The following is a 27,940-nucleotide window of genomic DNA, read 5'->3' as shown; positions in this document are numbered from 1 at the left end:
ACAACACAAAACTCTGTAGCTTTGGAAAATAAGTTGTTCTTTCAGTTTTGTTTGTTTTAAATTCTGTTTGCATTTCTACAGGATAGACATTCTGAAATAAATGTTCAAGAAAATGTTGGGAAGAGGGTAGAGAGAGCAAGCCCAAAGGAATGCAGTGTGTTTTAATCATACCTAACCCACTATTTGTGACAGGTTTCTTAATAGCCTTACTTAAAATCTTAAGGTTCTTGAGTCAGATTGCTCTAGAATCAGGTGTGGCCTGCAGACCACATGTGCCCCCTAATATCCAAAATGTGGCTAATACAGGAGATTGTAAACTGACATAAAACATTATTTATTGAAAAATTTTTGTAACTCATTTGTACAGTTGGCAACAATGTTGTGTCCCAGTGTCAAAAAGTTGGACATACCCACTAAATGTTTGAATTGAAATTTTTGTAACAGTTTAGAATCTAACAAAGGTATACATTCTTAATTAAACTTTGAAAACTATGTATAACAGAGTTGCTGAGAACTCTTGACAGTTACTTAAGAAGGGTTCTTTCTATGCTTGTTGCTTTCAGCCTTATACTAAAAGGAAGGAAACTTAAAGAAGTGAGGATTGTGTGCTTTGTTCAGAGTACAAGAACTGAGTAAAATAAGTCCCTGTTACCTGCTAAATGTTTAATAATTTCTATGAGCTGTTTTCAACATTTACCAAATGCCTGACCTAATAAGATGGGATCTAAGGAATAAAACAGAGGCAGCATTTTCCATTAATAGATAAAACTGTGGAAGAGTAAAGACTTACACACTGACTTTCCTATCCTATTTGTTACACAGTTGCTGTTTTAAATCCATGGAGCCCTAGCTTCTTTTCATAAAATGGGGGTACTATTTTAATCTATTTTGGGGTTGTTATGAGAGAACTAAGCACTTAGTGCAGAGTAATATTTGATAGTGGCATGCTTACAGAAAGAGCTTAAGAACAGAGCCAGGTTTAGCCTTATGTTCAGTTCAAAGTAAGAAGAGCATGTTGCTAGGCAGTTAAGCAAAAGAAGACAGCTTTGCTTGACAGGACATAAACAGATCTGTTTCTGAATGTATCACTGTATTGAAATATCTTTACTAGCCCACCCATACGTCAGTATTATGCCTCAGCTTTATTTCTTCCACATTCCTACATCTATTTGGTATCTATTATGCCAGTAGTAGATAAGGAGTATGTCAGGAAGTAAGCAACTGAAAGTGGTAGCTTATTATAGCTGCTAATGTAAAACCCATGGGGGAAGGTATTACTGCCAAAAGAAACTAATCAGATCATGTAGAGCTATTAGTATCTTAGCCTGCCCATAAGATTATTACCTGTATTCAAATTATTATATACAACTTTAGTTTCTTCAAACTTACTTAGGATGTTTCTGTGCTACGATTCTTTGTAATGACTCTGGGGTATTAGATACACAAGCTACTGTAAATTTGGGGGTGAAACATCTGCTTTGGGAGTGTTTAAAGCTTGGACAACTTTATCATATTTTCAGTAGTTCAAAATTTGTATAAGTATCTTACACAAAAGTTTGTTCATGCCCCATACAAGTCTTACATAATTACATGGTTTCTTCTAATTCTTATACGGTAAACAGGGAAATGCAAAATTTTATTCAGGTTAAAACAAACTAACATGTACATTCTTGTCTTTTTGTTAAGTAGGATGAGTTCTGAACGTCGAAAAGAAAAGTCTAGAGATGCAGCCAGATCTCGGCGAAGCAAAGAGTCTGAAGTTTTTTATGAGCTTGCTCATCAGCTGCCACTTCCTCACAATGTGAGCTCACACCTTGATAAAGCTTCTGTTATGAGGCTTACCATCAGTTATTTACGTGTGAGAAAACTTCTCGATGCTGGTGAGTTCTGCAAAGACATAATAGACCTGACAATGAGAAATTAAATTCAGTAGGTAACCACAATGCCTTCTTTGAAGAGATTTAGTGTGTGTGTGCATGCCTACCTGTGCATACATGTCCATGTCAATATGCTCAACTGTGGAGCCATCGCTCTAGCCCTATAATGCTGGGGTTTTTGTTTGTTTGTTTGTTTGTTTGTTTGTTTTAATTAAATTTTTATTACATATGTATAGATGTTTTGCCTCCAACACCTTCAAGCCTAGTATTTGCAGAAGCCAGAAAAGGATGTCACATTCCTTGGAACTGAAATTAGAGAGAGTTCTGAGTGCTGGGAATTGAACCCTGGGCCCTTTGAAAGATCAGTCAGTGTTCTTATCTGCTTAGCCATCGTCTCCACACAGTGCTTTTTAAAAGTACCTAATTTAGCATGGCCTCCACACAGTGCTTTTTAAAAGTACCTAATTTATGTTGTGATTTGTATACTTTAAATCTTTTCAGTATTCTTTACTCCTCTTATCAAGCTTTGGTTTTCTTAGTTACTTGTGGGAATAATTCTTTTTGTACTGTAAGCTGTTTTGGCTTACCCTTTATTTTTAAACACATAAATAAAAATTCATTAACTCTATAGCTCCTGGTATATTAGCATGATCTGTGACTAGATATTAGAACCCAATAATATTGTCTCTGTTTCATTCTGTAGAACATATTCTCCATTTGTCCACATGACAGCATCCTTTATCTTGCTAGCTTTTAAAGCTACATTCAGACATTTAAGATACTGGCCATTTTTCTGCATTTCCTTCTGTCTACATCGACCCATCTCTCCTGAGACAGGGTCTTCCCATGTAACCCTCGCTGGTTGGTATCTTGCTATGTAAACCAGGGTGAACTTGAACTCACAGAGACCCACCTGCCTCTGCCTCCTTAGTACTGAGTGTAAAGTAATGGCCTATCTTTTTAAAATATGATCTTCTCTTTTTTCAGTGATTTGCCTGTTTGCAAATTCATTTATTTTAAGCAGTTATATAAAGCAACTGGAAAATATACAGAATTAATATATGTACTGTAGATATTTAAAAGTATGTCAGATACTTACTTAGTTTCTTTCCTCTTGTGCCTTGTAGGTGAACTGGACATTGAAGATGAAATGAAGGCACAGATGAACTGCTTTTATTTGAAAGCCCTTGATGGCTTTGTTATGGTGCTAACAGATGATGGTGACATGATTTACATTTCTGATAACGTGAACAAATACATGGGGTTAACCCAGGTAAAAGCATCACTTATATAGAGCATTTCTGGGTACTTTATGATTATATGATATAGATCTAATTTTTTTAATGTGTTTACAGTTTGAACTAACTGGACACAGTGTGTTTGATTTTACTCATCCATGTGACCATGAGGAAATGAGAGAAATGCTTACACACAGAAATGGTGAGAAGAAAAGTCTGTTGTTTGATTTAATATGAGAGGTGTTTTTCAGTCAGATATTGTTACTTTATTTTTTGGTAATGTACTAATTTAAGGGAGAATGTTATTTCACATTTAATGTTAATACTTTTTTGTTAAAACTGTTATTCTACATTTCAGAAAATTCACAAGAAAAGTTTTAAAATTCATCAAATTAGTAAGAGTAGACAAAATGGAAAAACAAATTAATAAAGTATTAAGGCAAGAAATCATAAGTGTCAGGTAAAAGGATTTTCAATGATTGTTGAAGATGTGACAATTTGGGTCCAGGATTTTAGAGCACAAAAAGTGGCTCTGACTCCTAAGGTGTTTTCAGAACTGTAGTTGGAGTATTAAATTATGTTGGACCACATGTCATGGTTCTGTTGGGAGGCAGATATAGACAGATCTCTGAATTTCCAGGACAGTCTGGTATACGTAACAGTTTCAAGCAAGCCACAGCTACATAATGAGGTACCATCTGAAAAACAGAAGTATTGTGGTGTGGGGGCTCACACACTAGCAAAAGTAGTAAAAGAGACCTGTAACTCTTGAGAGTTTTGAGAAGTACTTGTTGAACTGTAGAGGCTTAGCAGCTGACATTTTTTTAATCCTAGTGACTTCTTAGACAGTATACTGGCCTCTTGATTCTCTTTGGCAGGGTCTCCTCTCCGCTCTTTGAAACATGCTTTTTTGTATTGCTGTTGACTATACTATATGTGTCTATCGTGGGCATAAAGGCACTGCATTTGATTACTCATCTTAGCCTCACTCACGGTATACACATGAGGTCCTAAATAATGGATTTGTGTTTGTTTTTTTCTAATACTTTATGTACCCATTTGATACATTTCAATGATTTTTAATATATTCATAGACATGAACCAACCACCACCATACCTCTAATTTTAGAAAAAGAAATTTATTGTTTGTTTGTTTTGAAACAGGGTCTCACTGTGTAGCTTTGGCTGGCCTGGAACTCCAAGTAGACCCTGTTGTCCCTGAACTCATAGAGATCCACCTACCTCTGCCTCTCAAATGCTGGGATTAAAGGCATGCTCTACCAATTTTCATGGCCTCAAAAAGGAAGTTCTGTACCTTTTTAGCTATCATCCATCTCCTTTTGTTTAGTCCTGAGCAACCTCTAATCCATGTATTGGAATTTTATATAAATGAAACATGTCTTTTGAACTAGACAAAGCAATGAAAATGGGGAATGAAGATACTGTTTCAGAGTCATCTAAATGTAATCTAATTTTTTTTGTTATTAGGTTTGTCATAAGACTAAATAGACTTGAATTGATTTATCTATTTTTCCTTTTTGTGGTTGTGGGATCAAACCCCAGGGCCTTCGTGCATATGCTCTGGAAATGCTCTTCCATTGAGCTACCTTCCCAGCCCCCATTTTGGTAACCTTAGTTTTAAACAAGGTCTCGTGTAGTGTAGCTCAGGTTAATGTAGAACTCTCCATCCCCCCTTCTTTAGCCTCCCTAGTGCGAGGGTATTGACATGTACCAGCATGGCTGATTTCTGTAATTTGTGATAGAAAATTCTATATCTGGCTTTCACACACAGATAGCAATTTACCGCCAAAAGGTAAGTTGGCATTTTTAAAGTTCTATAAACACATTGCTGCTTATTCAAACTTGAATTATCACAGTTGGTTAAGGACATGAAGTATCTACTCAAGTTTTTGTTGTTGGTTTTTTTTGGGGGGGGGTTGGCAAGATGGGAGGGCATGCTTATCTACTGAGAGTAGTACACTTAGAGGGCAAACTCCATACCATTTTCATATTTTCTCTAACCATACTTACCAGCACAGATAAATAACTAGTAAAGTGTGGACTGTCCTCCCGCTGTTCAGGGAACCACTGTAGGCTCATAAACACTGTCAGACCTACTGGGTGTGTTGGAGTGGGTGAAAAGGGCACGGATCATTGTGTTAATACTGAGAATGTCACTTTGCTACTCATACTCATTCTGTAATGGATTTCTGTGGTTAGCTATGACTTAAAACTTTGTTTCTTGCTTTCATTAGGCCCAGTGAAAAAAGGGAAAGAACAAAATACACAGCGAAGCTTCTTTCTCAGAATGAAGTGTACCCTAACTAGCCGGGGGAGAACAATGAACATAAAGTCTGCAACATGGAAGGTCAGTAAGCTGAGTGTGCACTCCACTACACAAATCTGTATATTTACATCTTGCTGGTGACAAGAGCTTGGACCAGGAGTGGTGTAAGTAACCTAGCCCGAGCACTTGGGAAGCAGAAGTTTGAATGCAGCCTTGTCTACGTAGCAAGTTCAAGGTCAGCCCAGGGAACACAGCAAGCCCCTACCTCAGAAAACAAAACAAATAAAAACAAAAAACCCTCCAAGAGTTTCAGAGTTATGAAGAGGAGGGGGTGAATGACTTAGTGGTTAAGAGTACTTGATTGCCAAGGACCTGGGATTGGTTACCAGCATCCACGTGTCAGGTCAGTCATCTGTAACTCCACTTCCAGGACAGCCGTTATCCCCTTCTGACCTCTTCAGACACCAGTGCACACCTATACATACAGTAAGAACACTTAAACGCATAAAATAAAAATAATTAAAAAAAAAGTTATGAGGGGAAAAATGTAATTGTTCCCCTTTGTGTCATTGCACTTGCATCCAGTCTATGCAGTCACCATTCAAAACTTCAATTATGGGAAATGTATGCCAAGCTGACTTAATCCGCTTTCTCAACTAGCATGTTAATCCTAATATAAGTCTAATTTATGTCCACTGTTTGATTTCCTTGTTCGGCATGGAACCATAGTCACTACAGCAAAATCAACTATAATAATCAGATGAGTGAAGAAGGAAAGACAGCCCAAACATATTTTGTATATGTTTGTATATGGACATGTTTTTTAAAATTTGAGACTTTATTTCACTTCATGAGAGAGAGAGAGAACTTTACTTGGATTATGTAAGTATACCATATGCTTGAAGTGCCTGAAGAGACCAGAAGAGGGCATTAGATCCATAATCTGGACTACACATGATCCCTAATTTCTATTTTATGCACGTGGACGTGTTGCCTCCATTTATATCAGTGCATACGTGCCTGCTGCCTGAAGAGATGAGGAAAAGATCCTTTGGCAACAGGGTCCTCTGGAAAAGCAGTTAGTGCTTTTAACTGCTAACCGCTAACTCATCTCTCTTCAGCACCCCACCCTCACAATACTTTTCAAAAATACCTAATTACCTTGTAACATCTTAAATGGAATTGTCAAAGATGCAATTTTATCAGAGTTTATGAGGTCAAATTCAACTACTGACCTACATAATTTTTTTCCCTTAAAAATAAAGTAACTGGGCTGGAGAGATGGCTCAGAGGTTAGGAACACTCTCTGTTCTTCCAAGTTCCTGAGTTCAATTCCCAGCAACCACATGGTGGCTCATATCCATCTATAGTAAGATCTGGTGTGCAGGCAGAATGTTGTATGAATAATAAATAAATCTTTTTTTTTTTTTTTTAATTTCCTGTCAGAAATAGTCCCTGTTCCCCTTACTATGGGAAACCAATTGGTTACTGAGCTAGCACGGGCATCATCCGAGCAAAGGTTCTAGGTTATATCCATACATGGTCCTTGGTGGAGTGTCAGTTTCAGAAAAGACACCTGTGCCCAAATATATTTGGCCCTTGTGGAGCTCCTGTCCTTTCCACGTCATACTAACTCCCCTCTGCTGAAGATTTGGTTATGAGTCTTAGTATCTGTTTTGAAACACTGCTAGGTAGAGTCTTTCAGATGCCTTCTGTGGTAGACTCCTGTCATACGTCCAATGCACATCCCATTTGTCTTTCTAAGTGAGTATTGATCATCTTACCCCATGTCCGCTTTCTTGTTTATCTTCTTTAGGTGTATAGATTTCATTATGTTTATCATATCTTGTAGGTCTATATAAGCGAGTATATACCATGTTTGTCTTTCTCCTGGGATACTTCACTCAGAATGATCTTTTCTAGATCCCACTATTTGCCTGCAAATTTCATGATTTCCTCCTTTTTGATTGCTGAGCAGTATTCCATTGTGTAAAAATACCACAGTTTCTGTATCCGTTCCTGGTTGTTTCCAGGTTCTGGCTATTAACAAATAAAGCTGCTACAAACATGGTTGAGCAAATGTCTTTGTTGTGTACTTGAGCAAATTTGGGGTATATACCTAGCAGTGGTATAGCTGGGTCTTGAGGAAGCACTATTCCTAGTTGTCTGAGAAAGCACCAGATTGACTTCCAAAGTGGTTGTACCAGTTTACATTCCCACCAGCAGTGGAGGATGGTTCTCCTTTCTCCACAACCTCTCCAGCATGTGTTGTCATTTGAGTTTTTGATTTTAGCCATTTTGATGGGTGTAAGGTGAAATCTCAGGGTCGTTTTGATTTGCCTCTCCCTGATGGCTAAGGATGTTGAGCATCTCTTTAAGTGTTTGCCATTCTCTATTCCTCTACAGAGAATTCTCTGTTTAGCTCTGTATCCCATTTTTTAATTGGATTACTTGATTTATTGCTTTTTAAGTTCTTTAGTTCTGGATATCAGCCCTCTATCAGATATAGGGTTGGTGAAGATCCTTTCCCAGTCTATAGGCTGTCGTTTTGTTCTGACGACAGTATCTTTTGCTTTACAGAAGCTTTTCAGTTTCATGAGGTCCCATTTATTGATTGTTGCTCTTAGAGCCTGTGCTGTTGGAGTTCTGTTCAGGAAGTTCTCTCCTGTGCCAATGAGTTCTAGGTTCTTCCCCACTTTTTCTTCTAACCAATTTAGAGTATCTGGTTTGTTGTATAAATAATAAATCTTTTTAAATAATAAGGTAGCTACTTGTTTTCTTATTTATACACAGGTGCTTCATTGCACAGGCCATATTCATGTATATGATACCAACAGTAACCAACCTCAGTGTGGATACAAGAAACCACCCATGACATGCTTGGTGCTGATTTGTGAACCCATTCCTCATCCATCAAATATTGAAATTCCTTTAGACAGCAAGACGTTTCTCAGTCGACACAGCCTGGATATGAAATTTTCTTACTGTGATGAAAGGTAAATTGACTTTACTTTTAAATTAAAAATTTACTTGTTTTTTTATTTTTATGTACCTTTTTACACTCACTGTAGTTAGTAAAAACATAATGATACATTGCTTGTGTTCATGAAGCTGAGTGAATATAAAGATGCATCCTGGAACCCAAAAACGTAGGACTAGCTTTTATACTATAAACACTCCACCAGGTATTACACAAAATCTATTAAGAAGAGACTCTTGGCCTTGTCCAGTGGCACACTCCTGTAATGTCAGCTGCTGGGAGACTGAGAGGCAGGAAGGTAAGTTCCAAGTCAGCCATGTCACAAAGTCATTTAAAGGGCTAGGGATGTAGGTCAGGGGTGGGTCACTTGTCCAACATGCAAAAGGCAATGAGTTCATGCCTTGATACTAAAAGCAGCAACCACAAAAATCATGAAGCTCTTTTGTTTTAGGGAATCTTGCTTTAATGAAGAAACTAAAATATAAAGACATACAGTTTATGTGGAGCAGGCAACAAAATTTTGTTCTTTAACCTACACATTATCCTTGAGCATCTTCATTTCCACCCATGGCTCCTGTCACCATTGCCTAAATCTGTTACTACCTGTGTGTAATTGCCAACTTAATGTTTCTGTCTACACCACTAACTGCTGCCAGACAGCATGACAAAGTGCTGCTCTCTCGTGGTGTTACGGATATAGCACTGATGATCCCCGAGTCTAATTTACCACAAACTGCACTATCTCTAAATATTGAAACTATTCGACGGTTTCTCCCCATCATTCTAGCTACTGTTGTGCTCCTGTCATTGAGTTCTTTACTTCATTACCTTTAGCCTGAGTTGTTGCCATAAACTCCTGAGCTGCATTTCTGCCAACAGATTTGTGCCCTTTTACTCTTATATCTTATATCTGGTATGCTCAAAGGGGACTTGCCAAGCTGGTGATCAGATCGTGCCGTTCTCTTGTTAGAAATGTACCAGCTGCTGCTTGTAGTATTGTAGGTGGAAATAAGATTTGTATTTATCAAAAGATGCTGTACAGTCTAGGTGTGGTGGGTTTTGTCTGTGAGTAAACACTTGGGAGGCTGAGAAGAAAAATCCTAAATTCAAAGCCAACCTGCATTCCTATCTTTCTTAAATAAATGCATACATACATACATACAAATTTAAGAATAGGTGTGTGCAGTTAAATATAAATGTATTAAAAGGACAAAGGTATTTACAGTCTAGTCTCTTCTCAGTTCTCCAAAATAATCAGGAGGAAGGAGAGTCACTTATCTGGATACAGCTCCAACTGCTTATAAGCAAAAGAATTCCAAGTACTTTTTTAATGTCTTGTGCCTTTACACAAGAAGTTGCACACTCAACTTCTAAGAGCATCTTCTTAGGCACTGCTTGTACATGCTTCTGTCACAGTGTTTATTCTATTGCTGTCTTGTTAGTCCCTTTTTGCTGCAAGCTGTATAGTCTGATTAGAGGCATAGATTCTGTAGCCAACTGAAAATCTGATACTGTTACCTAGATAATAATGAACACACAACATTGTTTTTGTGTGTGTTTTTTCTTTGTCTGGTTGGTTGGTTTGTTTTTGAGACAGAGTCTAACATAGCCTTGCCTGTCCTGAAACTCACTGTGTAGACCAGGCTGGCTTCCAGCTAACAGAGATCCACCTGCCTGTCTCCCAAGAGCTGGGATCACAGGCGTGCGCACAGGAAACATGTAACTCCCTTATCTCCTCCTCGAGATAGTTAATGTAGTTATTTTATGGAAACTCCAATTTTAAGTTCCTAGCATTTAGATAAGTATAATTCCTCATGCTTTTAGATGAAGGGATGTTGACAGAGCACTGACTGAAGTCACACAATGTTGGATTCCATTCTGACTTGGAGTTTTGGTACTTCACTGATATAAAACTGGCAGTCCATATCTAGCAGGGTTAGACCTCAAAAAAATCTGTTGTGAATCTTCAGGAATTTGTTTTGTGTCCAGTACACTTAACACTGGTGCCAGCTTTAATACAAGGAAGAGAAGAAAACTTAAGAACTATTTTATGGTGTTTGTTGCCAGCATGTAAAAGTGTGCTGGAAGTGAAGTGCCCATCCTTTTAATTCTTAAACCTCTATAGCAGAGAAAGGAAAGCAAGAGTCAAAACGAGAAAGGTAGTGGCATTCCCCTCTGGTTCTATCAGAAAATTCATACAGTAATCATGACACCAGTTAAAAGATAATTCACACAGGAGACTCTTGTTTTCTGGTTAATTTTTTTTCTAGGAACTTGTTGCATCTATTTTCAGTATTTTCAGCCTGGGAGAATAATTGCTCAGTTTTAAGAAAATCGCACATTACATTTCTAACATTCTGGACGAAGGGCCAGCAGGTACATGCTCCCAAACTTGGCAGCATGAAGGACCCATGTGAAGAAGAAGAGAACCAAGTCCCATAGACTGTCTTCTAACCTGTAGCTTCATACTGTGGCACACTGCATGAATAGATGCCCTTGCATAAAGCAAATAAATAAACTGTAATGAAGTTTAAATTTCTAATATCCATACCATCCACAAATAGTTGTTTATTTTACTTTGTATAATCACTTGGCACATACATTTGAGCATTTGCTATGTTAGAGAAATGGTGACTCGCTCCCTTAGGCTGTGTATTGTGAATTAATGTAGTACTAGTTGCTTTAGAACACAAGTTTTCTAATCCAATTTAAAAAATACTTTCTAAGGATTGGAAAAGTAGCTGATACAATGCTTGCATAACATGTGCAAGGCCTGGGGATCAATACCCAGCACAAAAACAATTCAGTACCCCTTCGGTACTGAATTATCATCTAGTTCTCTAAATTTGAGTCTTTTTTCATGCTTCCTATAACATACATGGAAGTAGCCTACAAGGAAACTGTCTGGTGTTTCTATTTTGATTTCTCAGTAAGTAGTCAACATTCTTCAGATTGAAAAACCCTGGTTGACGTTTGGTTGAATCAAGCGTCCTAAGACTCAGTGTACATAATCTTCATTTTTGTTGCTCACATCTGAATCCTTTCTCTACACTTGCCTGTACTAGCCACATCAGACTCTACCATCTCTCCTATGCATTTACTCTTGTGCTTTAACTTCTTCCTGGAATGGTGTTTGTAAACTTTTTACTGCCCTTCCACACTGAATGCATACATATCCTGTAAGACTCGACCTCTCACCTTACCGTTCTTCTGGACAAAGGCGTGTAGTTCTCATTCCTAGAACAGGTACAGGTCACTATGTCCACCACCCTCTTTGTAGCTCGTATACCAGAAGATTGCCCGCAGGTTTTCTCACTGCGTCTTCATGTTTATAACAGTGCTAGAAACATAATGTTTAGTGAAAAAGTATTTCGTTCTATGGGAATTGTATTTATAAAACTATGTAAGAGCAATTAAGTTTTTAGGGTTGTGTGCACTTGCGCGTGGGCAGAGGTTTGCCAAAGCGCAGAGGACAGTCTGTGGAAGTTGGTTCTCTCCTTCTACCACCTGAGTCCTAGAGACTGAACTCAAGCTGTCAGTCAGGTTTGGCAGCAGGTAGCTGCTGGCCCATTTTGGTGGCCCTGAATGTTAGGAATGTGATGGAAGATTTTCGTAATTGGGCAAAATTTTTTCCATGTCTTGATTCTGAGGGGTTCTTACAGAGGCAAGAAGTTCCTAGAAAAAAAATTTAACCATAAATCTTAGCATGCACAAGGTCCTAGGATCCATCACCACCAGCACAAAAAGGAATGGGGAGTGGCCTTTGTCCAGGAATTTTGAGCCCCTATATTTGGTCCCTACATTCTGGGACAGAAGGGAAAAAAAAACCTAATATTTTTAAAGCATAGTTTATTTTTATTTGTAATGCTGCCATCTAGTGTTTATATAATTTGGTGTATTCCTTTATGAAGGAGTGGGAGTTTGATCTATTTTTACTTTGTTTTGTTGGTTTTAGAGTAAATGGCAGATCTTACTTGGACAGCACAAGCTATATTATTTGACATGCTGTTCTGAACAAAGATACTTCCCCATTCTGTAATTAGGTGTTTTCTTTTTGCTTGCATTTTGGACATAATGAGCATCCTTCCCTTTCACCTCAGTTTTGTTTTTTAAGACCTTTGATATCTAAGCCAAGCAGTCTAACACTTGCTTCATGTTTGTTCCCAGAGAGACATTAGAGGAAAACGTTTCCAGTTGGCATAATGTGACAAGGACAGGCTGCTCTTTCCCATAAAGTGTGTCTTCATGGCTTCCTCCATAGTCAGCTTGAATTTCTACCCTAAAGGAACTGCCAGGGACCAAACAGGCTATCAGAATTCCAGCCCATATTCAATTAGATGTCATTCTTTCATCTGAAATTGATTTTCATAATTTCATGTAATTAATATGGAAGCCAAGTAAAAGAGGTATCCTCTAAAACATCACAATGGTTATTCCTTTACTGTCCACTTAGTATAAATGTCCTTGACTTAATGATAGTGAAGCTTTTAAAATAAGGCCTTGCCAGTGTGCTTAAAAGTTAAAAGATAAAGAACTTGGCTTCATGAAAAATAGTGCTGTTGATTTTAAATGCATTTTAAGATAATTTGACTGTTTGGAAATTTTGTCGTTTAATTTAGCAGTATTAATATCCTACTTTGATACCAACAGTATTATGATGAAATGTGGTTTTTAAAATAGGTCATTAGTTTGGGTGAAAGGGATTGGAGTGAAATATCAAGGATGAATCTAAAGACATAGAAAGACTTGATATTATACAGAGTATAGAATTGTTATGGGTGAGTTGTAAGCTTATTAAGCAAAAAATAATGTTGTTGTTGTTTTTAACAGAATTACTGAGTTAATGGGTTATGAGCCAGAAGAACTTTTGGGCCGCTCAATTTATGAATATTACCATGCTTTGGACTCTGATCATCTGACCAAAACTCATCATGACAGTAAGTACAGTAGAAGAACGCGAAATAGTCTCAGTGCTTAAGTCCTGCAGTCTCTTAACTTTTGTACCTCTAACTTTCTAGACAGTTAACACCCAGTATCCTTGGACCAAATACATCCCTCTTCATAAGACATCTTGATCATGAATTTATTGTTTTGTTACAGATACTGGCAAAAAAAAAAAAAAAAAAAAAATTAATAATATAAAAAACGTGCCTAGAATTTTAAATACAGTGATAATATCTATCTAACACGTGTCCTGACATCAGTGGTTGGTCAATAGAGGATAGACAGAAAGCATTTGTTCCATGAATCAGTGAATGGGATTAGTATCATGCACATGTGATATCTGACACCCTTGACGTATTCTACATTTTTCTCAAGTTTACTCAAGTGAAGTCTCAGATTCCAAAGCAAGTTAAAGTTCACTATTTCTCACTTGCCTATTTAATCTGCACCTAAAAAGACTTCCAAATATGATTGAGGGTACTGAATATCATTGAAAAAGTGTGATTGTCCTTAACTGCGAGTATGCCCAAGTTGTAGTCAGAGCATGGATACTCAAAATGGCATTATCACGATTGATTTACTACATTTTCCTAAGTTAGCAATTGGTTTAGACCACATGAATTGCAGGAAGGCTACAATATGATATCAACTTACATAGTCAAGTGTTGTAAGTAATTTTTTTAGAGTGGTTTGGTTCTCTGCTGCTTAAGGAAACAGCTGTACCATTTTCTTGAATGTGCCCTGTGATTAGTCTCTACTCTGACACAGTGACCATACGTCATTAAAGGAGCTGTAGCAACCTGGTCCCTCATTCCTGGCCTTCATTCTTCTACAGAAAGATAGGAGCTTTACTTTGTGGTTTATTTTCAGGTGTGTTTAAGCTTTTTCTATCAGCTTAAATAGTCACAACTATTTTAAATAATAAAAGATATTACTTAAATACCCCTCCTTTTTAAAAAACAAACAACAAAAGCAGTGATCCTGCCAGGCATAGCAGCATATGCCTTTACTCCCCTGCTCCCCAACCCCCAGCACTACAAAGGCAGAGACAGATAGATTTCTGTGAGTTCGAAACCAACCTGGTCTACATAGGAAGTTCGGGACAGGTACAGCTACACAGGTCCTGTCTTTAATCAAAACCAACTATCTACATTCAACACTTACTTAATTGAAAATTCAGTTATATTTTCTTTGTGATGCTTTTTTCTCCCTAGTGTTTACTAAAGGACAAGTCACCACAGGACAGTACAGGATGCTTGCCAAAAGAGGTGGATATGTCTGGGTTGAAACTCAAGCAACTGTCATATATAATACGAAGAACTCTCAACCACAGTGCATTGTGTGTGTGAATTACGTTGTGAGGTAAGCTTGGGAAGAGACACTATTGGGAGATTAAGAAGTAATACTCCTTGGATTTACGGTGCCGTTAGGGCAGTGGTGGCACACCCCTGTAATCGCAGCACTTGGGAGGCAGAGGCAAGCAGATTTCTACGAGTTTGAGGTCAGCTTGATCTAGAAATTGAGTCTAGGACAGCCAAGGCTTCACAGAGAAACCCTGTCTCAAAGGAAAAAAGAGAGAGAGAGAGAGAGAGAGAGAAAATTGCCAGGTGGTAGTGGTGCACACCTTTAATAAAAGCGCTCAGGAGACAGAGGCAGGCAAATAGCTGTGAGTTTGAAGACAGCCAGGGCTACACAGGAAAACTGTGTCTTGAAAAGAAAAATTGAAAATAAAATCTGAGTTTTGGTTTTCCTTTCTTTTTTCTACTGGATTATGTTTTACACCCCAACTCATATTTCCAAGTGTGCTATCTCAGTGATCCCACAGATAGTATCATTTGTTCATCAGTCTATGGATCAGTTTTTCTGGTTGTTCAGTTTCAAGCAGATACTATCTTGAGGCCAAGAAGTTTTGTGTGACATGGGAACTTTTTTATATTTATGGACTCTAAAGGGTATTTCAGTTTTAGTTCCTCTTCACATTATCAAACATTCTCATTTGCTTGTGCTCTCTAGCTCATTTTCTTATGGTCTTTACCCTTTACTGTCTTACTGAGGAGGCTTGGCTAGCCTGGAACTCACTATAGACCAGGCCAACCTTTACTTTGTCCAAAGAGTTTCTGTTTTTGCCTTTATGTAAAACTGTGCCTCTCTATTCTTCCTCTCACTCACTCTGCCTCACGATTCTTACTTGGCCCCAGGTGTTAGCCTTCCTGTGCAACATCCTTTGCCATTTTAGCGGTGATCACAGTGTAACTGTTGGCTTATCTATTTTTCATTGGATTATAAACCACTTGAAATCAAGTGTTTTATACTTTAGTCTTTGTATTTTTAGTTCATTTCATATATTGAACATATAATAATATGTTAACCAAAAGTTCCTTGATTCCAGACAATGAAGCTGAGTGTTTTTTTCATCATCTCTGTGAATGACATCACTATATTATTTCCACCAAGAAAATGATACCCCTTATAAAGACTATGGTTATTATCATTTTATTCTAAGATCATCCATAGACCATGCCTTGTCTATTAATGCTGACGAGTTGTTTTGTGCCCATTTCATTGTTTGCATCAGCACAAAAGTCCTACTCTGCATGTCCTTCATGTTCTTTACTGCAAGTGTTCTTGTCACCACCACTATTCTCAAAGGATGAATCTTTTAATTAGTAAATTTTAATTTTCACATTTCGTATTTTCTCATTTATTTAAACAATACATTTTAAAATAATATCTATCAATAGTAGAACATTTGCCTAGCATGCACAAGGTCTTCGGCTCAACCCTCAGCACGGGGGAAAGAAAAGTGGCAAGTATACATCGGAGATTATTCATCTCAAGAAATGTTGAAATGCTTTTTTAAAGAAAGCATAATTTAAGAGACAAGGTCAGTTCATATTCCCCCTCACCATCATTGTGTTAAGTGCGCATTTGTGAATACTAATCTCTCCTTTTTTGACAGTGGTATTATTCAGCACGACTTGATTTTCTCCCTTCAACAAACAGAATGTGTCCTCAAACCAGTTGAATCTTCAGATATGAAAATGACTCAGCTGTTCACCAAAGTTGAATCAGAGGATACAAGCTGCCTTTTTGATAAGCTTAAGAAAGAACCTGATGCTCTGACTTTGCTGGCCCCGGCTGCTGGGGACACAATTATATCTCTGGATTTTGGCAGCGATGGTAAGTGCTTAGCTGCTCTGTCCAGTGCTTCAGCTGTGCCTGAAGCTTCCTGCTGGTTTTGTCCCAGTTCAGCCATGCTCCATTTCTTGACTTAACCATTTAAATGAATCTTATATGTTTCGGTTTTCATAGTCTTCATGAAAGTATTCTGTTTAATATGTTTGTTTCTGAAGTTTTATAGCCTTCCTGCTTTTATTTTTGTGTTCTGTTGGGAATTGCCTAAAAGTATTTCTTGATGCCACCCCATTGCACCATTCAGTAGAGTTAAATTGCAGTAGGGGTAGTTGGGTAAATGCCAAAGGGTTAATGAAACAGCTGTACCATAAAACAAACATGAAAATGAAAACCGTTACTTCAAACTAGGCTGTTTTAGTGTATAAAAAGGTTGAAATTACACATCATAGGAGTTGTCAGTGGTAGGAAAAAAAAAGATAACTCAGTCTTAATGGTCAACTGTACTAGCTATAAACTTGCCAGTTAGAGAAAACTGATTGAGTCAGGTGCAGTGGCACACGCATTTAGTCCCAGCACTCGTAGAGGCAGAGGCAGACGGATATCTGTGAGTTGAAAGCCATCCTGGTCTACAAAGCAAGTCCAGGACACCTAAAGCTACACAGAGAAACCTCTCTTGAAAAAAGAAAAGTGATAGAGTGAAGGAGAAAATATCTATTAATGTTAAAATCCTGATGTTCTCTAGATTGACGAAAGTTTTCCTCTGCAGATACAGAAACTGAAGACCAACAACTTGAAGATGTTCCATTATATAATGATGTAATGTTCCCCTCTTCTAATGAAAAAATAACAAATATAAATCTGGCAATGTCTCCATTACCTGCCTCTGAAACTCCAAAGCCTCTTCGAAGTAGTGCTGACCCTGCACTGAATCGAGTAGTCACACTAAAATTAGAGCCAAGTCCAGAATCCTTGGAACTTTCTTTTACCATGCCCCAGATTCAAGACCAGCCAGCGAGTCCTTCAGATGGGAGCACAAGACAGAGCTCACCAGAGGTGGGTGCCATCATGGAAGAAATGGTCTAGAATAAATGCCCAAGATTGATTTGATATCTAGACTGGGCCAGGCTGAAAGTGTCACAGACATCTGTTTCCACCAGAACAATCCCGTTTCAGAGCTTTCTAATAACACTGTGCTTGAGCGTGAGCAGGTCAGCTTCCGTCTGAACCTTGTAACTTGCTTAGGGAAACACGAATAAAGCTTGATTCTGCATTAAACTGTTAAGGATTAAAGCTGTCAGGTGTAAGCAAAGCAATATGATATTTCAGAACGTTTTGGACAATTATTCTTTGCTTCAGTGGTTTGCCCAGCACAGAAGTGTTTGATTCACTGATCTAATAAAAGCAAATCAAATGAAAAATGAGGAAAAGTAAAGTTTTACACTTAGTATACCGAGCTGCCATATTCTTTATTGAAATTCTTGCCTATAACTCATAGAATATCAATTAAGAATATCCAATAGAATAGGCATTTCAGATTCCAGTGAAAATATCATCAAATTACTTAGATAGTTATATACCATTGTGGGACTTGAATGGCTTGGTGAATTTTATTCTTTAGAATAAACAATTTTTGGAGGGGGGAGGTAAGCCATTTGTTGGTTGGTCTTGTTTGGTTGTTTGAGACAGGGTCTCACTATGTAGCCCTTTTGGGCCTGGAACTCACTTTGCAGACCAGGCTAGCCTCGAACTTACAGTTTCTTCTACCTCAGCTTCCTGAATGCTGGGATTAGAGGTGTGACTACCACACCTGACTAAACAGATCTTTCAATCCTAATTTTTAGTTAGATAAAACTTTATAATATCTCTGGGTCTGAAACTTAACAAGCAAACAGACTTCAGGAAAAGTAAACACTCATAACTCCCTCACAGCCTAACAGCCCCAGTGAATATTGCTTTGATGTGGATAGCGATATGGTCAATGTATTCAAGTTGGAACTGGTGGAAAAACTGTTTGCTGAAGACACAGAAGCGAAGAATCCATTTTCAACTCAGGTATGTTACCTTGCTTATTTTTTAGTTTTTCTTGTTTTTCTTTTACAAGATGTGGTCATTATAAAAACTCTTGTATTATTGTTTGAAAGGACACTGATTTAGACTTGGAGATGCTGGCCCCCTATATCCCAATGGATGATGATTTCCAGTTACGTTCCTTTGATCAGCTGTCACCCTTAGAGAGCAGTTCTTCAAGCCCTCAGAGTGTGAACACAGTTACAGTGCTCCAGCAGACCCAGTTGCAGAAACCTACCATCGCTGCTCCTGCCACAGCTGCCACTGCCACTGCCGCCACAGCCACTGCCAATGATGAGTTAAAAACCGTGACGAAGGACAATATAGAAGACATTAAAATACTGATCGCATCTCCATCTTCTACCCATGTACCTCAAGAAACGGCCACTACTACGGCATCAGCATACAGTGGTACTCACAGTCGGACAGCCTCACCAGACAGAGCAGGAAAGAGAGTCATAGAACAGACAGAGAAAGCTCATCCTAGGAGCCCTAATGTATCCATCACTTTGAGTCAAAGGTATTTATATGGGACATAGTTCTGTAATATTCTAGTACATACGTGCTGTTAAATGATTTCTAAACAGACACTTAAAGCCAGTTTCTAAGTTACCTTCTAACTTCTCAAACAGTCTTATCAGCTGTCCAAATGTAGGTCAGAGGGATGTTTTCCAGCACCTAAAAATAAAGTCCAGCCAGTAAGTTCTATAAGTGCTGGGCATTTTTTCATGCTGCTGTTCCAAGTGGGAAATAGATGTCTTACCTACTTCTGATTGGGGGCTTTTATAAGCCAACCTGAAGAAAAGCCCCTCAACTAAATGGTTCTTTCCCATGCCAGACTGAGCCTGGTTGTCTTTATTCCTCACTGGATATTTGCAGACCTTCTTTTTAAAATTTTGTTGTATATATTTGCAAGTCTCAAGCTTACTAGTCTTCATTACATATTTATGTTATCATTATTGTAAAGAAAATAAGCTTTTATTAGATCAACCAATAGTCCTAGCATGACTTAAAATATTGTTTCTATGGAACAAAGCAATGTTGAGCAAATATTTAGAATTTCTGTATAAATTAGTAATCATATTTGACATGTTTTAAATTTGAGGATGTACCTATAGGAAAATAGTTTTCACCAATTAATGAGTAGAAGAAAACTGGTTCCTTGTGTACTGTGCCTAGACAGAGCAAGCTGCTGCTGATAGCAGAAGAGAGGACTCTGCTGCAACTGATGTTCCTCTGTATTACCCCTCCACCTGAAGTGCTAGGACAGGCCTGCCTTTTTCTTGAGCTTAGGGCTTTAGATGAATTTGTTATTTTCACTAGGAGATAGTAATGCATGCCTTTAGTCCTGGCTGTGAGTCAGCTGAGTCAGGAGAATTAGAAGCTTTAAGACAAAGACTGAGTGTGGTGGTGTGCACACACCACATAGAGAGATGTAATACAAGTACAACCGGAGGTGATCTTTACATGATAAATTATATCCTGCAAACACAACATGCTTGCATAACAATTTTAAACCAGCCTGCCTATACGCTATCTGCTTTATAAATATTTAAAAATTAAAAGCCACATTTATAGAGGCTAGTCATGTATGAATAGAACTTAACCTTTTTTTTTTTTTTTTTTTTTTTTTTTTTTTTTTTTTGGCTTTCTATTGGAAAACCAACAAATATAACAAGTTTAATTGACTTCATAATAGTGTCTTGTTGCCTAATATTAATTTCAGATACAGCAGCTTGGGCATATTGGTCAGTATTGAGGCTAAACTAGCAGAGTGTAAAGGTCACTGTGGAGACAGGTATATGAAGGCCTGGAGTATACTTCCATAGCTACAGTTAATCAGCAGTAGTAGTGCTTACAGAAAACTGCCTAACTGGACTCAATTTCTCATCATAAGATGGTTACAAAGTACCTGTCACTCTATCCTTGGAGTGTTAGAGTAAGGTTGTGTTTGAGGGAGGTTCTCACTAGTTCAGGCTAGCTTTAAACTTAAAATGTAGCCAGGCTGGATTCAAACAAATTATAGGTGCAGAGTTCCATGTCCAGCTGAAATGCTTATAAATTGAAAATGCTGTACAGAGATGAATGTCATCTTATATTTCTAGTTCCCAAAATTGTCACCATTGTCCACTGAACAATAGTGGTTTTATATAGAATGTTTTTGTTTTGTTTTGTTTTTCTTTTCTAGAAATACTGTTTCTGAGGAAGAATTAAACCCAAAGATAATAGCTTTGCAGAATGCCCAGAGAAAACGAAAAATGGAACATGATGGCTCCCTTTTTCAAGCAGCAGGAATTGTAAGTGTGAGTGGTGTGTTATCCTCCAAATAATTATATTTTCAAAAGCTATCACTGGGCTCTTTTTTTAAACTTGTATTTAATGAATCAATTCTGGTGTGAAAAACCAAACGTCATAAATGTAGAGGAGAAAGCGTGGTTTGCCTGTTACTCTACCCTCAGTACTGCCACCACTTTCATTTTATTCGAAGTTATCTTTTTCCTATTTCAGAAGCACCGGGTCTGGAGATGGCTCAGCAGTCAAGAGTACTGACTGCTCTTCAAAAAACCTAGATTCAAATCCCAGTACCCAAAATGTGGATCATAGCCTACTATAACTCTAGTTCCAGCAAGCTTCCAGACTCTGCTGGCACTACACTTGTGTGGTGTCCAGACACGCATGCAGGCAAAATACCCATACACATAAAATAAAAATAAGTCTACAATATTTTTAAAAGAAGCACTGTTTTAGGGAGAGTTGAGGCTAACCTATTGTCAGAACAGAGTGACTGGAAAGTATTTAAAAACAGTAACAGTAATGGGCAGGAAATAACTTCATCATACTATTATAAGAATAAATGAAAGATTATTTACAAGAAAAAAATTTAATTCTAGATGACTGTTTAAGAAAGTAGCTTAAGGAGCTGGAGAGATGGCTCAAAGTTTAAGAGCAATGGCTGCTCTTCCAGAGGTCCCGAGTTCAATTCCCAGCAACCACATGGTGGCTTACAGCCATCTATAAAGAGATCTGGTACCCTCTGCTGGCATGCAGGTGTATATGCCCACAGAACATTGTATACATAATAAATAAATCAATCTTTAAAAAAAAAAGAAAGAAAGAAAGAAAGAAAGAAAGAAAGAAAGAAAGAAAGAAAGAAAGAAAGAAAGAAAGTAGTTTAGGGGTTAAGAACGCTGGCTGTTCTTCCAAAGGCCTGAGTTCAATTCCCAGCCACCATGGTGGTGGCTCAACCATCTATAGTGAGATTTGGTGCCCTCTTCCAGTGCATAGGCACATATGCAAGCAGAATGTTGTATAAATAATAATATAATAAATAAATCTTTTTTTTTTAAGAAAAAAACTGGCTTATTGGTTGCCATTAAATATATAATTATTTCAAAGTTTTTTACTGTTAAAAAAAAAATCAACATACTAAATATCAACTTCACTCTTTTTAGGGAACATTACTGCAGCAACCAGGTGACCGTGCACCTACTACGTCACTTTCTTGGAAACGTGTGAAAGGATGCAAGTCTAGTGAGCAGAATGGAGTGGAACAAAAGACAATTATTTTAATACCCTCTGGTTAGTTTATTTTTCCTGCTCTTAACCAGCACAAGGAAAAGTTTAAATACCAAAAACATTTTAGGAGGTCTTGCCCCACCCAGATGACAGTGTTTTGTTTGGTTTGGTTTGGTTTTTATTTTGGTTTGGTTTGGTTTGGTTTGGTTCCTTAGAAAGATTAAAAAGTGGTGGGCGGTAGTGATACTGCACGCCTTTAATCCCAGCGTTTGGGATCCAGAGGCAGGTTGATCTCTGTAGGTTTGAGGCCAGCCTGGTGTACAAAATGAGATCCAGACCTGTAAAGGCTACAAATGGAGAGTGAAACCCTGTCTTGAAAGAAGGAAGGAAGGAAGGAAGGTGTATCTTGTCTGCTGGCTGCAGTTCAGGGGTTAGGCATTTCAGAGCAGACTTTGTATAATAAACACTGACAGCAGAAGTAAACTTGATTACACTTACTTGTTTATATAACCAAGGGTTTATTTTACCCAGTACCTACTGCATAGTAGGTGTTTAATCAATTTAATGATCCCTAGGCATCTCTTTGTTTTTCAGATTTAGCATGCAAACTGCTGGGGCAATCACTGGATGAGAGTAGACTGCCACAGCTGACGAGTTACGACTGTGAGGTCAATGCTCCCATACAAGGCAGCAGACACCTACTACAGGGTGAAGAATTACTCAGAGCTCTGGATCAAGTTAACTGAGCTCGTCACAATCGCATTCCCTTTTATTGCTTCTTTTTGTTCAGTTGTTGTTTGTTTGGGATTTTTTGTTTCTGTTGGTTATGTTTGGACACTGGTGGCTCAGCAGTCTATTTATATTTTCTATATCTAATTTTAGAAGCCTGGCTACAATACTGCACGAACTCAGATAGTTTAGTTTTGATCCCCTTTCTACTTAATTTACATTGATGCTCTTTTTAATATGTTCTTTTAATGCGAGGTCACAGCACATTCACAGTTCCTCAGTATTTTCACCATGGCATTGCAGTAGCATCATTTAAAATGCACCTTTTTATTTATTTATTTCTGGTGAGGGAGTTTGTCCCTTATTGAATTATTTTTAATGAAATGACAATATAATTTTTTAAGAAGGCAGTAAATCATCATGATCATAGGCAGTTGAAAATTTTTTACTCATTTTTTTCATGTTTTACATGAAAGTAATGCTTTGCCAGCAGTACATGGTAGCCACAATTGCACAATATATTTTCTTAAAAATACCAGCAGTTACTCATGCAATATATTCTGCATTTATAAAACTAGTTTTTAAGAAGAAATTTTTTTTGGCCTATGAAATTGTTAAGCCTGGATCATGACACTGTTGATCTTATTATGATTCTTAAACTGTATGGTTTCTTTATATGGGTAAAGCCATTTACATGATATAGAGAGATATGCCTGTATCTGGAAGGTATGTGGCATTTATTTGGATAAAATTCTCAATTTAGAGAAATTATCTGATGTTTCTTTAGTTACATTACAAGCTCAAAAGAAAGCAGTCCCTATGTAGTTGTGGAAGCTTATGCTAATATTGTGTAATTGATATTAAACATAAATGTTCTGCCCACCCCGATGGTATAGACATTTTGAGCATACTGTAAACAAAAAAAAAAAAAAATCATGCATTGTTAGTAAAATTGCCTAGTATGTTTGTTAATTTGTTCAAAATATAATGTTTGGTTTTATGCACTTTGTCGCTATTAACATCGTTTTTTTCATATAGATTTTAATAATTGAGTAATTTTAGAAGCATTATTTTAGGAGTATAGAATTGTCATGGTAAACATCTTGTTTTTCTCTATGTACATTGTATAAATTTTTCATTCCCTTGCTCTTTGTGGTTGGGTCTAACACTAACTGTACTGTTTTGTTACATCAAATAAACATCTTCTGTGGACCAGGCCCCCATGGGTCAGCTTCTATGTTTAAATAACGTTTGTTTCAGATTTTTCCAGCTCACAAAATTATTTCCCAAAAATTTAAGTTCTTTATAAAAATTACATTTACATTCATCTTATTGCCATTATCTGATGCGTGATGTGGCCACAAATGACATATTAAATAATGACAAATCATATTACATTGTAAAGAGAAACTCTTTAGAAATTTGCCATTATAAATGTATGAGTCTGTTAAAATATAAAGCACAAAACTTTAATGTTTGCGGTATAAATGGAATAAGTGAAGCAAGTCATGAAACTTCATAATCACACTGTTATAAGGGCTCCAGGTTTCTTTGCGCACTTCTAATCTGTTCCCGTTGGCAAATAAGTCAGAGCTGAGGTATGAGTTTCCCATGCTCTGAGGGTACTAAGTGACAGGTCAGAGAATCTTAGGTCTTAGAATATATCTTACTTAGTTTTGTTTTAATGATAACTGGTATATGACACACTAATATACAGATGCACTTTACACAGTCATACATTACCTGATGTTTCTATACTTTGCCAGCTCAAAAGAACACAGTATCCTAAGTAACTGTGAATTTTAGAAAGTTCCAATAAACTACACATACCTTCCAGCTATCTGCATATCTTTCTATATCATGTATCATTACAGTATTTTACAAGCATTTTTAAATGGCTTTATTCTTTTTCTCTGTTTTCCTTTTGTAAAATCGCTGTTCTGCTTTCACATTCTAATTTTAAAAAAATCAGAGAATCTAGAAAGATATAAAAAATAAAATGGGAGCCTGCTGGAACTCCTGTAATCCCAGCACTTGGGAAGTGGAGGCAGGGTAATCAGGATTGCAGCCCAGCTTTGGCTACCTAATGGCCGGTGTGGGCTACATGAGACGGTCTTGTCTCACAAAAAGAGATCCGGAAGACAGACCATTGTGTACATCTCCGCGCCTAGAGGTACCGGTCTTTTAGAACCCTTCTGTGTGAGGCTAAGGATCAAACCCAGGGCTTCACATGCATACCAAGCAAACATTAACGCTGCTAAACTCGAGCCCAGAAACAGATTGCCACTGACTAGTTACATAACCGGTAAGAGCCTTGTCTTCTAGCCTGGTGTTAACTACTAAACACAGCAAGCTAGGTCTTACAGAGCTGTTCTTATCTTAGGATGAACCAGTGACTGGTTATAAATACAGAACAGCTTGGAACAGTGTAGTAAACACAGTACACCATGTGCCAACATGTGTCCACATCATTTAATTATAGACAGCACCAGAGGTGCTGAATACAGTGTGCCAATTTCACAAGATTTTAAAAGTTCAAAAATATGCTTAACAGAGTAGCTTCAGTTGAAAACTTAAAGCTTCTGTACGGCTTTTCAGATATTTGCAAATCTGTCAATTATATAACAGAAGTCCGGGGAAATGACTTGTGAGCAATGTTCAAGAAGGGAGCTGTAGGGGACATTAGGTACCTACATGCGGTCTCCGAGAAGTCACCTGGAGCACCTAGACTCCAGATGCAATCAGCCACTCCTTCCCAGCCTTGGCCGCCATCTTGGATTTTTCTACAGTGCCTTCCTAACCCTGCTCTGGTATCCAGAGAATTTCTCTTCCCTCCAGGATATCTATGCCACCCTGTTCTCTGGCACGGATATGAAGGCATGATTAGTTTTACTCTCCCCTGACAAAAGTATGACAAAGGGAATTAACATGCTTTGTTCATTTGTTTAGTGTCTCTGTTAGGCCTAGAACTGAAAATGGTTACCCATTATCATGGCTGTTACTGAAGTGCTATGCAAAGTCTGAATCTAAAGGCCATTAATGTCTGTTGAATACTACATGCTAAATTTAATGCCACCATTTTGCACGTTCAGTTAATTCACGAGCCCTGTGAATTCATCCATGTATCTCGTTTCATCCATTACAGATTCTGACTGTCAGTGACTCCGGAGCCTGCAGTCCTGACCAGCATTCCACAGAACACACTGGTTTTCCCACTGCCGAAGGGTTAAGTAGCACAGAGGAAAAGCACAACGAGTAGAAAACGGAGGGTTGGGTGTCACTTGAGTTAAGGTGACTTGTTGGAAGCGGAACGGCAGATACAAATTAAGAAAAGTGTTTTTAAAGCTCCTTAATGGGTTTTGAGTTGGAACCAAAACTTCAGTTCTCCAAATACAAAGACACTGAAGTGATTAGAGGTGTAAGATACGACAAGGCACTTGACATATAAAAGGCTTATGTGAGGATGCGTGTGGCGTTCTCAGAGCTGTTGGAATTAATGGCACAATAGGCATGGTTAAACCTTGTAATTACCATACCGAATCCTAACTTCCTCCTCTAAGCCTTGATAAGAGGTTTGAAAAGTTCAAAGTTCTAAGGCAGGAATGTTAAGCAAGAGTTGGGGAAAACGTGTGTGTGTGTATGGGGGGAGAGTGCTTTTTCTTGCTCCAAAGTTTAATTCAATAAAACCTCAAACACGTTGCTGGCTGGAATCAACAACAACAAGTAAAGAAGAAAACCTATTACCGTGTTTCACGCCTGAGCCAAACCACTCGGCTCTTACTTCTTCCCTCTACGCAGCGTTGAACCTGTTGTCCAGGCTCATTTGCGACTTAGAGCAATCTATTTGCAAAGGATCCTACACCGTCTTCTGTCAGATAAACGCCACACCTCACCACACCCGATCCTCCTAACGCCACCAGGAGCTTCGTGTTCCAATCCTTCGGGGGTCTGGGGATCGATTTTACGCTTACCTGCCAGGAGTGGTTTTTATCCGCGGCGCAGCTCAGACACCCGATCGCCGCTTACTCTAATTCCCTTTATTCGGTCTTGGCTGCGTTCCGGAGCGCGGAGAAAGGCAGGTGCCTGAGAGCGGCGCGGCCCGAGCGGGCGGGCGGGCCGTGAGCCGGGCACTGCTGCTCCGGGCGGGCCCGGTGCTACCTGCTGCGGGTGGAAACGCAGCTCGGGCCGCGCTGGCCCCGCCCCGGTACGTGCCTGGGCGCAGCGCCCGGCCGCAGCCGGCCAGTGTGCGGGCGCGGGACCGCCCGCGGCTCCCGCCTACGTGTGCGAGCGCATGTGCGAGGCTGGTGGGGCTGGCCGCGCCCGGGTCCCCACGCAGCCTGCGGGGACCTAGTTCCCGGTGCGCTCTCGGATGAGGTCCGGCCTGTCCCGGGCAGCCAGCTCTCCTTGGTGGGACAGAAATTCCCGAGGTCTCTGAACACGTTGGATCTTAGCTATTTTAAATGAATATTTAATGTAGTTAAATAAATTAATTAAAAAAAAAAACGAGGAATTACAGCGACGGTGAATGTCCTAGTTTCAGCCCTCCTCCCCTCCCCCCGAGTTCAAGGACAGGGAGCCTTGGTGTCTCAATAAATAAAGAATAGGTAAATTGAATTGCTTAAACAGCCTTCCCCTTTGTGTTTGTTGTGGATAAATCGTCTTGGGGTGTGCCTCATTAGGTATAAGAGAACTTCAGCAGCCCCAGGTGTGGAGTTTCGTTTGGTTGGATCTGGTTTGGGTTGGGTTGGTCCGGCATCCCACCTAGGGCGCCCCGCCCCACTTTTGTAGTTTGCTTAAGCTAAGCCGTTGAGAACCGTTTGGGAGAAGATAATCTTGTTGGACGGATGGAGATGATTTTACAGAATACCGAAGCGCTTGGGGCCTTGAATTTAATCTCTGGTAATCTTAGCGTGTTACGGTGGCAGTTGGCTGTGAAGTCCACAGCCGAAATTTGCTCAAAACACGGAAGCTCGCCCTGCGTGGCCGTGGCTCCCTGAGCTTTGCATTTCCTTTTCTTCAGGGTTGTTTATGTGTCTTCGTAGGAAGTAAAAATAAGTGGTCGAGGTGCAATCAGTACTTTTTGCTAATGAAAACTAATCTGTAGCATGTGTTTGACGACAGAGGCGCCATTTGAAGAGAGCCTTTTGGTCCTGTGGACACTTAAATC

The 27,940-nt window shown here is 38.7% G+C and overlaps 1 protein-coding gene and 1 long non-coding RNA gene across 4 annotated transcripts in view; one reads left to right on the top strand and one right to left on the bottom strand.

Annotated features, from left to right (window-relative positions):
* The window catches only part of Hif1a (hypoxia inducible factor 1 subunit alpha), a 46,089-nt gene extending 22,099 nt beyond the window's left edge, over nucleotides 1-23,990 (top strand). The window contains exons 2-15 of one of the 3 annotated variants that reach the window (XM_055595301.1): nucleotides 1,690-1,880; nucleotides 3,005-3,150; nucleotides 3,233-3,317; nucleotides 5,371-5,483; nucleotides 8,196-8,398; nucleotides 13,213-13,319; nucleotides 14,541-14,688; nucleotides 16,286-16,506; nucleotides 17,228-17,514; nucleotides 18,391-18,513; nucleotides 18,603-19,048; nucleotides 20,717-20,831; nucleotides 21,981-22,107; nucleotides 22,639-23,990. In XM_055595301.1, the coding sequence (XP_055451276.1) occupies nucleotides 1,690-1,880; nucleotides 3,005-3,150; nucleotides 3,233-3,317; nucleotides 5,371-5,483; nucleotides 8,196-8,398; nucleotides 13,213-13,319; nucleotides 14,541-14,688; nucleotides 16,286-16,506; nucleotides 17,228-17,514; nucleotides 18,391-18,513; nucleotides 18,603-19,048; nucleotides 20,717-20,831; nucleotides 21,981-22,107; nucleotides 22,639-22,790 (2,464 nt within the window). In that variant the 3' untranslated portion in view covers nucleotides 22,791-23,990. Of the gene's footprint in view, nucleotides 1-1,686; nucleotides 1,881-3,004; nucleotides 3,151-3,232; nucleotides 3,318-5,370; nucleotides 5,484-8,195; nucleotides 8,399-13,212; nucleotides 13,320-14,540; nucleotides 14,689-16,285; nucleotides 16,507-17,227; nucleotides 17,515-18,390; nucleotides 18,514-18,602; nucleotides 19,049-20,716; nucleotides 20,832-21,980; nucleotides 22,108-22,638 lie in introns of all 3 variants that reach the window. The other 2 variants (XM_055595302.1, XM_055595300.1) reach the window with 2 other exon arrangements.
* Nucleotides 15-26,951, bottom strand: LOC129667624 (uncharacterized). Its single transcript, XR_008718788.1, has 3 exons — nucleotides 26,745-26,951; nucleotides 5,775-5,877; nucleotides 15-1,887 (listed from the first exon to the last, which is right to left on the bottom strand). It is a non-coding gene; the product is annotated as an uncharacterized LOC129667624 (long non-coding RNA).
* Between the last annotated feature and the right edge of the window lie 989 nt (nucleotides 26,952-27,940).

The sequence above is a fragment of the Psammomys obesus genome, unplaced genomic scaffold, assembly GCF_907164565.1.
Source record: "Psammomys obesus unplaced genomic scaffold, mPsaObe1.curated_primary_1811, whole genome shotgun sequence".
NCBI lineage: Eukaryota > Metazoa > Chordata > Mammalia > Rodentia > Muridae > Psammomys > Psammomys obesus.
The sequence above is the reverse complement of the archived record's forward strand: the minus strand, read 5'-3'. Positions and strand labels throughout refer to the sequence as shown.